Source organism: Triplophysa dalaica, chromosome 1 (genome assembly GCF_015846415.1).
Source record: "Triplophysa dalaica isolate WHDGS20190420 chromosome 1, ASM1584641v1, whole genome shotgun sequence".
Taxonomy (NCBI): domain Eukaryota; kingdom Metazoa; phylum Chordata; class Actinopteri; order Cypriniformes; family Nemacheilidae; genus Triplophysa; species Triplophysa dalaica.
In genome coordinates, this window is record NC_079542.1 from 10,890,359 (window position 1) to 10,902,621 (window position 12,263).

At 38.6% G+C, this 12,263-nt stretch overlaps 1 protein-coding gene across 4 annotated transcripts; it reads left to right on the forward strand.

Annotated features, from left to right (window-relative positions):
• The first annotated feature begins 111 nt into the window (after nucleotides 1-111).
• Nucleotides 112-12,201, forward strand: adamtsl5 (ADAMTS like 5). Of its 4 annotated transcripts, none has more exons than XM_056749352.1 (14): nucleotides 112-270; nucleotides 488-1,087; nucleotides 2,199-2,271; nucleotides 4,057-4,214; nucleotides 4,725-4,785; nucleotides 5,165-5,270; nucleotides 5,358-5,485; nucleotides 7,789-7,912; nucleotides 8,643-8,729; nucleotides 8,844-9,007; nucleotides 9,124-9,328; nucleotides 11,000-11,107; nucleotides 11,242-11,313; nucleotides 11,396-12,201. In XM_056749352.1, the coding sequence occupies exons 2-14, from the start codon at nucleotides 1,068-1,070 to the stop codon at nucleotides 11,710-11,712; spliced, it is 1,623 nt and encodes a 540-aa protein (XP_056605330.1). In that variant the 5' UTR covers nucleotides 112-270; nucleotides 488-1,067; the 3' UTR covers nucleotides 11,713-12,201. The 4 variants fall into 4 exon arrangements, with proteins under 4 accessions (XP_056605330.1, XP_056605352.1, XP_056605340.1 ...); XM_056749374.1 differs by having other exon boundaries at nucleotides 8,646-8,729; XM_056749362.1 differs by having other exon boundaries at nucleotides 262-389.
• The last annotated feature ends 62 nt before the right edge of the window (nucleotides 12,202-12,263 follow it).

Below are 12,263 nucleotides of genomic sequence, written 5' to 3' on the forward strand. Positions count from 1 at the left end.
TGCTACACAACTTTTTTAACCAAGTAATTCATAACTCTTCATCCACTGAAAATGGATGTGTTCACGCGCTAATGAAAGCATTTACTTTGTGTGTCTTGGGCAACACAGCGCTTTAAAAGGGCGTGTTTACTAGAATGCAGGCACACGGGGCTGAGCTTCAGGTGAAGGCGGCTGCACGCAACGCTGCTGCGCCGAAGTCTTATGATTTATTTTTTACATCAATACTGAAGCTTTCTGCATTCACACAACCGGACACCGTTTGTTTAAAGGGTACGTGTCCGCTTTATTTCACGCGCTTTGTGTGTAGTGCTCCGTTTTTAAAATAACGGTCAAAAGTTTCATCTCGCCTTGGCCCGTGACTCACCTGGATAGATGAAAATAAAGATATTGTATGCATTATTGTGCGTTAACTTTGTGTATATTTTCTACACTTTGTGTATATTATATCACGAATAAGCTAACGTTTATCGTGTTTATCTCTTCGCAGGATATCTATGCTGGCTTCCATCCTTATTAGAAAAACCTGCCCGATTTCAAAGGCCGTTATATTCGCTCGAGCGCAGCGGGTCCAATGATGTCTTACATGTGTGTGACTGTGAGCCTCAGGTGGACTCTACAGACACCAATCTGATAAAAAACTGAGCTCAAACTGTTAAATATCTCGGAGAGATCGGACACTGGACCACTGAAACTGAACGCGATAAGAATTACGTTATATAAAACGGCACCTTGCAAACCTGGAGGAGTGATACCGTAAATCCTCCAAATGGACGGAGACGGAGAAAAGAAAAAGCATTTATTTTCACTTTGAACTATTGTTGGTTTTCTCCTTCAGCCCTCAAGTCTATGGACAGCTCAGCATTGCTGTCTTCTGAGATAAAGATCTTGAGATTCATACTCAACAGAGGAAACGCTTATAAAGAATGGATACGATTGGGTTTCCCGACTTTTTTGATGATGATAACCATTGGGATCACACGTCTCGTGGTGTTTACTTTATCAGATGAGTCCTGTTTCAGACCGTAACATTTTTTTAATTGTTTTGTGAGACCTGAGGAAGAACTATAATGCAGAACTCAAACAACAGGTATGTGGTTTTACATCTCCACTGGTAATAGGCTATGCCTTACCAAATTTTCCCTAAATGCTTCAAAAAATTTCCATTCGAAAATCGGGTAAATCAAATGTTCAACTTGTTTTTATAATATTTTACAACTATTGAAATCATGCGAGTTATTGCACAGATAAAAAGTGATATTTCATTATGAGAAATATTGATGGGTTTTATGTTGAGGTATTTACTGTTCTGGTTGTGGAGTAATTCTCTCTCTCTCTCTCTCTCTCTCTCTCTCTCTCTCTCTCTGAGTATGGACTATAATTTCGCATCCAGGAAACAGCTGTTTAATCTTATTTTCAAGAGCAAAATAGTTTACTATTCACATAACTTGAGGTGCTTTTGGCGTGACCCATAAACACAATTAAGACTCCAGTAAATTCAGATTTAGAGCTTTGTGGTTTGCAAGAAATGTAATGTTTTGGATGCCTGTGTAAGGTTTGTTTAATGTGGTTACATTTGGCTTAACAGTGTAAATATATACATATATTTAGCATTACCGACGAAGCACCATTAATGTGAAGTCATATCCTTTCTGTCACATGGGAGACTAAAGCATCAATACAGACCATAAAGCATCTAAATGAACATCATTATTACCAGTTAACAGTAGACCTCTTGACCCTTAGCCAAACAACTAATCACTAATATTCTAGAGTGCTCAGTTGTGCAGTTTGTGTTGTGCTTCCCATGTTGTTAAATGCAACACATTAACTAAAGCCTTTATCTCTGGTCAATGTATGTTTATAGATAATTGATGGGAATAGGAATCAATTGGAATGTTTTCCCTATTTACATTTAATGTATTTCACATGTATAACAAAAATGCAAGGAAGATAGTTTGGTAGCAAAGCTGGAAAGAGTTTCTGATAAACCTCTGCTCTGATGAGTCAAATATTGTCTTTTTGACCTCATTGCCCGGAGACTCCGACTCATACTTTCAATTATCTGTGTAAACATGTTTTATCAGTGCCAGTGAGTTTCTGTATTGCAAGTACTGTACGAATATTCCTTTATACTTGAAGGTTGTCTAAAGTCAGTGGGTTTGTTGATAAATGTGTTGATTTATTTTCTATGTTTGTAGGAAGCTGTCTCTATGCCAGACCCTCATCCTCATAACAGTGCTGCTGAGTCCAGGTTGTCTGTCATCTAAGCATGTAAGGTGTTCCTTGTCTAAGAGCAACACTACAAGCTGTCCGACAACAAACAATGTCACAATTACCACACATTTTCTTATTAACACTGTTTATTGTCCGATTTACCCAAAAAAGTTCAGGAAGTAAAAGAGAATTTGTGCGGACAAGCTTGTGTAATCAGAATAGTTAGTGTAGGACAACATTAAGGATGCTTTGTCAGGACACAGGTTTTTCCTCATTTCATGCGAAGAAGCAGAACTTGTTTTAAAAAAAGCAGGCAGTTTCACCTAGTTGGATATTGAGACCGGGGTACCACCCTTTATTGTTTTGTGAAAATACTTTTCATGCATATTGCAAATATGAGCACTTATGAAGAATATGCCGTTTGACACATGCTCTCTCCTCAACCTTTAAGTTTCACTGGAAACTGGGTAAAAGTTTGTTTGTATTACTATGGACCTCACCCAGTCATTCTCCCAGTTTTCTTTCACGTGAGATCCAAGCTAGGTCTTGTCCAGCAGTCATTATCACCGTCATTCCACTGGAATGACTTTCACAGTATTAAAGCAACACACACATACGGGATCCCAACAAGTTCAGTTCACCACAAGATTAAATCTCAATTCTTAATGTCAACCCAGCGTTTACAAATTTTCTTCCAAGAAACATATTCCAAAGCCAAAATGTATTTTAAAATTTTGCCTTTGGGGGAAGCTGGTGTTCTGGGGGTGAAAGGTCGATTTCAATAATCCGCCTCGCCCACGGGCCCCACGGCGGACTGTCATCAACACTAATTTGAGTCTTTGCTGCCATAATGAGGGTAGTTCCAGGTCATTTCGGTATTGATGATGATAGACGCCAGCCATAAAGAACTATTGTGTCAGTGTAAGCGAAGTCATCTGTCGTTTTAACTCTCACAGTTAGACATCCTAAATTATTAAAAGACCTCTATTCTCCACAGATCTCCAGGCCAAATAAGGTCAGAAGACATTCCATTTCATCCTGCCATGATAACCTTCCATCGAACTGAGCAAAATTCCTTTTCTTTGTATTGTTCAAAGGGTTAATCGTAAGGAAGCTCGGCACAGATACAAAGTCAGATATGTGCCAGTAAAACGCACCTTGAGGGATCAAAGTTGGAATGTAAACCTCTTTGCTCTATTTGTATGCCTAAATCGTTTCATAATCTTGCGACTCGTGACTCTGAGTTGCTCAAATTAGATTTATGTGATACCACGGATGAAAATTATTTTAGGAAGAAAAACAGCTGCTCTTTGTGTGGTGGTATAATGGTATCGAAGCAGAGAGGGTGGCTCACATTTGTATGAATACACACACACTAACAGACACACCTGGAGGGAATCGAGCAGGGAACCTGCTGTCTCTTCGCTGTCTGTTTCTGCCTGTCCGTCCCGGATCAAAGCCACAAACACATCTAGGAATGAGCGAGTAATGTTATCCTTGAGGACGATTAGTGGTGGTCTGCTTGTGCAACGGGGGCTGCGTGTTATAGAGCTGATGTTAGCGTCCTCTGTCCTGCACCTGGGGAATACTCAAACACTTCCACAAATGTCAAGTCCAGTGGAGCGTGTCCGATGAGCAGGAAGTGTTTAGGTGGTCTCTCATATCATGTGTCATGAGCTGAAGTATACAATCGAGATGCCTAGTTTAGTTCATTATACATGTTTTAAATCACACTCAAAATGTACACAAATTTCAAAATTTGGAATGTTCTCCTTTCGTTGACAGGGTCCAATCTCTTAGTTGTTTTTCTGTAACCCTCATGCTCTTTGGTTGTTTATATAGTTCCAGTCATCCAGGAAAGCAGAGGTGGGAGGTGAGGGAACACAGATGCAAAGCCAACTGCACTTCATAAATGAATGGGCCTCATGGGGCGGCTGGTCCGTGTGTTCACGCTCCTGTGGGGGCGGAGCCTCTGTCCGTACGCGCACGTGCATCACCAGGTAACGCGATCATTTGTTCAGTATTGCCTTTGTTTATGCTGATTTTTTTTGCGTCGATACTTACATTTTAAATCTTGTGGGATTTAGTTGAAACTGATATTAATATTTATATCTTGTGTGGTTCAGTTATAACTAATGCTAATATTGATACTATTTTAAAACTAGGTCTGTCACAATGCACATTTTCACTTCAAGGTTATTGTGGCCAAAAGAATTCCTACTAACAATATTATCATGATATCAATTTATGTGTATTTTACAAATAATGGTATAAGTCAAATACATTTTTAATTTGGTTAATTTTGTGTTTTCTCCTTTTCTGACCAACAAATCAGTTGAACAGTTTTTTACAGTATTATCAAATATGAATTAACACAGTAATGATAATCATGGTTTTTAATATTATGGTTTTTGATTAATACCAATGTGCCCCCTTATTGTAATGGAATCACATTTTATATTTTTCGTGGTTTGGTCTGTGATATATGGATATATTACTATTCCCTCTAGAAATCTGGTTGGAGGGCCGTGTCCAGGAGACACACGGCAATACAAGATTTGCAACACAAAGGTGGAGTACTTTTCTAACAGTTTAAAAATAATGTAATTATGTAACCTCTCTGTTATTTGGTATGAACATGGTTTTAAATTATTAAGTTATTTAATTATACAGTGTTTTTAGTTTCATCAAAATTAGCAGTGCCATTGCCTATGCTAGAAAAACAAGGTTTTACACTGACAGTTAACAACTGTTTTGAATCCACTTTACCGCCAAGTATCAAAATTACTATGTCAAAACGACTTAATGTGTTGAGCTTATCTGAAAAGTGTATCAGTGACGCCGCTGGGACTGTTCTGATGACTCAAAAGTGTTAATGGAACCCTGAAGCAGGTTTAGACAGGCTGTGTTTGCTTGTGTTCTCATCTGAGCTTTGCATCTATAACATCAGGAGTGTGATGTTGGCTCTGTGGACTTTAGAGAACTACAGTGTAAAGCTTTCAATGACAGACCGCTGGTTGCTGGCAACAGGTACCACTGGATGACCTTTCATGGAGGTCAGTGACACGTTTGCTTTCTCTGACAATATTTGATGATTACTGAGTTTATTGATGTCCTCTCACTTCTGCTTCTGCTAACTTTAGGTTCAGACCCCTGTGAGCTCAGCTGCCTGGCCATTGGACACAACTTCTACTTCAACTTTGGGCGGGTACTCGATGGCACTCCTTGCCAATCAGAACAGGGGACTGTCTGTGTGAACGGAAAATGTCTGGTGAGTAGTTGTTCTTTAATACACAGCGTATTTTTACCACCTTAGTGAAAAGGTAATGTAAGATAAAAAATCATCACAACAGTGTTTTTTTAAAACCTTTAGGCAAGGTCTTGCTATTAGTTTTTATTTGCATTTTTATGTCTTGCCCTGCAGTCATGTGGGTGTGAATTAGGTTTCCGTCACATCCAGACTGGAAAGAAGAAGCATATGCATACCAAGGCCCAATAGCAGCATGTGGCAGATTGAATCCATGTGTGAAGCACACCTTATGTGTGTGGTTGCACTTTTTTGTGGCCTCCTGCATCATGGGATTGTGTCATTGATCATTATTATATTTCACATATCGCTGAAATTTACCAGGGAGAGGCAGAGAAATGGAAGACACTGATAATGAGGTAGAAAAGGTGAGACTGTATGGGAGGTAACAGAAAGTATTAAATGAGTCGGAGGGTAACGCCTGAGAGAAAGGGTAAATTATATGCTACACAAATTGCTGAGGACAGTCTACTCCTGCACACCTCCCTCTTTCTCCTGCGCTCATGATCTTACTGTTGTTTGTGTGCGGTGGTTCAGAGAAGGATCGTTGTTGGGCTGTCCATCTGTTTTTACCTGCCTGTTTGTCCCCATGAGCCTAAACTTAAGCTTCAATTCAATTAATTTATATAGCGCTTTTCACAATGTGCATAGTTCCAAAGCAGCTTTACAGGAGCAAAAAAGAAAAACAGAAAAACACAGAATGGTAAAACACAGCACAGTGCATGGCATTTATAGACCAAGCTAGATTATTATAAAAAAAAAAAAATAAATGCAGTCTCCCGGTGAGCAAGCCAACACTGCTCTGCTGTGGCGAGGAACCCAAACTCAATTGATGAATAAATAGAAGGAAAATAATGTTTCAGAAACCAGGCTGAGCCGGGAGGGCCAGATCTCCTCTAACATGTCATAGCTGCACTCAGTGACCCCAACCAAAAGCCACCGAGCAAACGTCCACAAAGAACAGGGAAAGCCCACCGCCCGTGACCCAGGAAGCCCCACCCGCTGAAACCGTGTAGGTCTAACCCGGTCCCACACCGCTACCGTCACCAGACAACAGAGGAACAACCAGGAAAAATGGTATTGGCATAATGTAACTATTTCTTTGTTGAAATGGACCACTAAACAAGACCAAACCAGACCCACACAGCCCCAACAAATGAAACCGCCCAAACCACAACCAACAACCCCCCCCACTCCCCACAAAAACCCACCGGGCAACCTCCAATCAAAGTCACTGAGTACAGCTATAACTTCAAACTGCTGTCATGTGATGTATGTTTATCATAAATACCAAGTATTGTAAATTTAGCAATTACGTGACAAGAAGTAGTCCGTTTTCTTGGTTGTGATGGAATTGCCTGAGCTGGGATGGTCAGATTGTCGCTTTTCTTCATAGGATGCTACAGTTTGTTTTGGGTTGTAACATCTTGTTTTGTTCATACATATGCCTGTGGCATAGTTAAGAAAAATCGCTAAGAATTGCTAAGAAGAAACAGGTTTAACGCTCTCTGTAGGGTTACTGCTATAATGACGTTGTGGAGAGTAGATGAACCCAAAAGCGGAAATTCTAAGCTTCACATAGAAACTAAACTTTAGTGGATAATTCCCAAAGATCGCGAAGTTTGTAGGCGTTTTTCCGGCCATTTTTATTCACGATTTTGCTGCATCCGCGTTTGGCTTTACATTTCAGGTAAAATTAATATTATTTCAATTATTAAACAATTTAAATGATGCTTGTAAAAAATGTATGAGGTGTTGGTTTTAGGTAAGGAATAACGCTTTACAGTTAAGTTGTATTGGTTAACAATTAGTTCATCCATTAGCTAACGTGAACTAGCAACGAAGAATAATGTTAGTTCATGACCATTTTAGCATTTACTAATACATTATTAAAATTATAAAGCTAACATTACAGGGATTAAACAATGCTGTTCATTGTTAGTTCCTGTTAGTTAATTTGCTTATGTTAACAATACAACCTTATTGTAAAGTGTTACTGGGTAGGGTTAGAGATTCCATTACGCAAGAAAATATGTTTTCCTAAATATAAATGAAAATAGGTTGAATAATACATTTATTAAATATTACAAATTACATTAAATAATACATAAAGAATTGGCACCTTACATATATTAAAAAAATATAAGTACTTGATTCCATTATGGAATTTTTATATTGAAAACTTGAAAATATTTTGGTTTCATATAAGTCATTGTGTCTATAGAAACATAATGTGTGGTTGTGTGTGTGTGTGTGTGTGTGCGCAGAAGCCAGGATGTGATTTGATCTTTGGGTCACAGCAGCGGGAGGATGCCTGCATGTTGTGCGGAGGCCACAACTCAACATGCCTTCATCATCGAAATGTCTACCATTCCAACGGGCAGAATAATGGTCAGTTATGAATCTATCAGCACTCAGATTCACTCTCAACAATTCAATCATTACTGAATTCTCCAGTATGCTTATTAAGTTGCAAGAACATGACAAAAATCATACTTTTTGTTGGTTGAATTGTTTTTGAACATTGTCAAAGATCTCCACAACGGTGGAATCAAAAGTGCTAGTTACAGACTAACTGTATGTGAGAGGGTGTGAACAAAAGGTAACAGTCTTTAAAACTTAGCCATGGAATTCCTAACCTAAGTGATTTCTATGGGACAGTGACACTCACTCTCTTTCTCAGTATCTCACTCTCCTCTCACAGGCAAACACATAATCTAGACACTTAGAACACTAACACCTCTGGCTTTGAACTTCTCCATTCGAAACAGAACCTCTGTTAAAAGCTTCCCTCCTTCTGCCAAACTGAAAATACAGAGTATTTACCTCTGGAACAACAGCGATAATACTGGCTTTGTTTGGCCATGCGAAAAGTACTCGGTTTCCCACTCTCTTGCATCTGGATTTCTGAAAGTAGGATAACAGATTGGAGACTGCCAGGGCAGTGCTCTGTAAAAAGGGTCAAAAGTCAAATTCTGCCGCTCTGAGCGCAGAGCAACTGCGTGTGGCAGCTGTGGGAATACATGCATATAACTTTTTTACATACAGGAGTGTGCACCTGTTGGAGCCGAGTGTGTTTTTTTGTGGGCTGAGATACATTGCTTTTATCTGTGTTTCCCAGCAGGACTGTTTGGGTACAGCGAGGTCACTATGATCCCGTCCGGAGCAACACACATCAAAGTGACTGATAACAGCAATAACTATCTAGGTTAGTGCACGGCTCTGTGTGATCTCTCCGCTGGATGTGTTTTTTGAAGCAAAGTGTGAACGCTGTGCGATAGCTTCATCAAAACTTGTGTTTTAATTTCGCTCATTTTTATAGCGCTTCAAAATGGCCGCTCTCAGTTTGTGATCAATGGGAATTGGAAGATAAGTGTTCCAGGAGAATACAGCGTGGCAGGTACCAAACTGCTTTATCGACGCTCGGCTGATACCTGGGAGAGTTTTGAAGTTTCAGGGCCTACGCAGGAGGATCTGCACATTATGGTTAGCTTTAAGATGACACAATAAAAACGTCAAGCTTAATGTTTTTGCAACATTTTGAGTTTATATGTCTAGCAGCTGGTTCATTTTTATGAATCACTATACTGATCTGTTTGTAGGTCTTGTCCACTGATAAAAACTCTGGGATTGAATATGAGTACTGGCTTCCACCAGACAGCTATGCGTTGCATCATGGGAGAAGTCAACTTAGACAGCCTCAACACACAGACAACTATCTCCCCTTTGAACCTTCAACCATCAGCACCACCACCACAACAACAACAACTACAACACTTCAGCCAGCCGTGAAACCTCCTTTCTGGGGTAAGCAGCTTTAACCTGAAGTTTAATCACTAAATTTTTTTTAATGTCACCGTTATTTTCTGTGCTATGTATGCATATAAACAGCCGGGGGAAAAATTAAGGCCACACTTCAGTCTAGGGGGCAACTCTCGCTATTAACAAACCATTAACTCCAATTTATTCCCTTTAAACTCTTAAAGCGGCGCTAACACACAAGGTTTCTGCCAATCTCATAATAATCTAGATTACCTATAGAGTAGTAGTGCATATGTCGTATCTTCGAAGAGTATTTAGTTTGATCACATTTATAAAAGATAGACACAGCTGTTCGATTACTTCTGAAATCATACGGTGCGTGCGGGGGGGAGGGGTAGGCTGAACTAGAGCACATTGTTAACAAAACACAAAAATCATTTTCACTCACCGCATGCAGTTCATGTCCGGCATCTTTTAGCGCTGGGCCGGCTCCATATATCAGTTTCAAATGATCTCCCAATCCAGCTTTATATCCACAGTTTATATAACATTCATCACCCAAATGCACCTGAACTTCGCCAATATATGCTTCTCCTGCCATCCATGCTGCCACGTGCTTTTCCGGGAGAATTGTCCAATAAGGGACTTAAAAATTGTTACAATCCAGTTTTATATGTTTGAAAAAAACTTTCCGAAACCTGTATGATCACTGGGGGAGTATATTGAGCACAGAAATACTATGTAATACGCCCAACTTGTTTTTTGACAAGTTGACCATGTTAAGCATGAGAAGACAACAGGTTTAACATTGTAAAGAGGTCAGAATACATTATACATCGTTGCAGCACCCCTTTAATTTGTTGCTTATTTATAGTAAGTAAGGTAGTTGTTATATGAATATGTGCTTTATAAGTACTCATAAACAGCCAATATTTCAATAATAGGCATGCTAATAACAACTAGTTAGCTGTGAGAATTCCCACCTATACTGAAGTGTTACCAAAATTAAATACCACTGCAAAATCTAATTTAATCAGCATTCCTAGATGTATTGTGGCCGACTGGCCATCCAGCATCTGTTGAATTTTAATAATATCAAACCTCAGGAGATACATAATGTGAAAGACTGACAGCATGACAAGACATGAAAAATGTGATAAAAATCACATAAAAAGTAATTTAGAACTTTTCCTAAATACGTGAACCAACATTACTGTTGTATTATTACTTAAAAGTGAATATTAACTTCTGTTTTAGTCTGAAAATGTCTTAAAAAAACAGAGCATCTTTATTTTATTTTGTCCTGTTTCTCCTGTTTTAATTTTCTGCAAATAAATGCGAAAAGAAACAATATTTTTATTTTTTAATTTTTGTATATATTGTAAGTAGGTCACAGAATGAAACAAAAAGGATTTTTTTAAACAGTAAATAGTGAATTCATAAACATAATTTTTGTTTTCCACAGCTCTATATGCTTTTACATATACTGTATATTTATATAAATCCCTTCTTTTATACAATATTTATAATACCATATTACTTTTGTTTTATGTCTGTATTTGTGTTATGACTGTAACATAAATGCGTAGATTTCCTATTAAAGAAAACCAAGATCATGTGATGGAAAATGTTTGCTCACAGTGCCTCTTTCACCAAAATGTAAACGTTTGAATTCTTTTGTAAATACAACTTTGATTTACGAGGTCACGCTCTTAGGTCCTGCTGGTAGCTGGCCTTTTCAACATCCATATCAGCAGCAACCAGTTTCTCGGCTGGAAAGAGAAGAAAACCGCAGGAACCGCTTGCCTGAGATACATCGTAAAGGTCAGCACATATAATCAATCTTTACATACAATGCCATACACATCATTTTAACACCCACTTTAAACTTAAAAAGCCTCTCTTACAATTGTACGTTTTGCTAAAACATTATTTTATAAATGCATTAACTCTTGAAGGCCATTGTGGGAAATGCCGAAGGGTACGAGGAAAAGGGGAGCGCCATAGACAGTATTGCCAAAAAGATTTTGGTAAGTTCATCCATGTTCTCACATACAGTATTCTTATCTTTAACATTGTGGTTTAACACAGAACATTGTTTTGTTGAAACAGTCTTTAGAGCAAAGGTACTAGAAAAACTGTATCAGGGTCAGGAGACCCGCTTCGATGTCCAAATCATCCACACGTACCGGAACCGTTACCGCATGGAGCACCGTGAGTTCCTGTGGGCACCAAACAAATGTGACTGTCCATATCTGGAGGTGGGCCACCAGTACATATTAATGTTGCGACGTCATATCAATTACGAACGCACTCTTAATCGCATTCTCTTGGAAGAGGACAGCTATGTTCAGCCTTATCGAGCGCGTGAGGACAGCCTGCTACGCCCCCTAGAGGAGCTCTGCGGTAACAGAGGAACCAGAACTTAGCTCAGGTGGTAAACACATGGACAAACTTTCAAAACACATTTTTTTTTAAGTTCATCCTAATACAAAACAAAGCACAGACAGCAACCCTTCTCTGACACTGATATTAAATCAGTGATGTTTTACTGAAGCAAAATGCATTCCGGAAAAGGACAATGGGGACAGTTTGTTGAGATAAATGATGTCCAAGAGGCCAACCACAGAACAGAGAATAACTAAATGAAGCACTTTAACAGGACTATTTTACCTTGCTGTAAAACATATACACCAAAGTAAATAATATACACAGTATTTATGCTTTTAGCACCACAGGTTTGTTAATCGCAAAATCACTTGACAGTATGTTTATCTTTATCATATCCTTTGTGCATTTGTTGTTTTTATAAATATGTGTATTTATATATTAACAATATTTGTAGCCTAAACCTTATGTTTTATATTGTTTTATCATTTTAAAGGTTTTACCATGAATATATTTGCTATGAAGTCTGACTGTTAAATGAAAATGAGTGTTTAAGACAGGTTCTACTTCATCACAATGTACACATCTATTT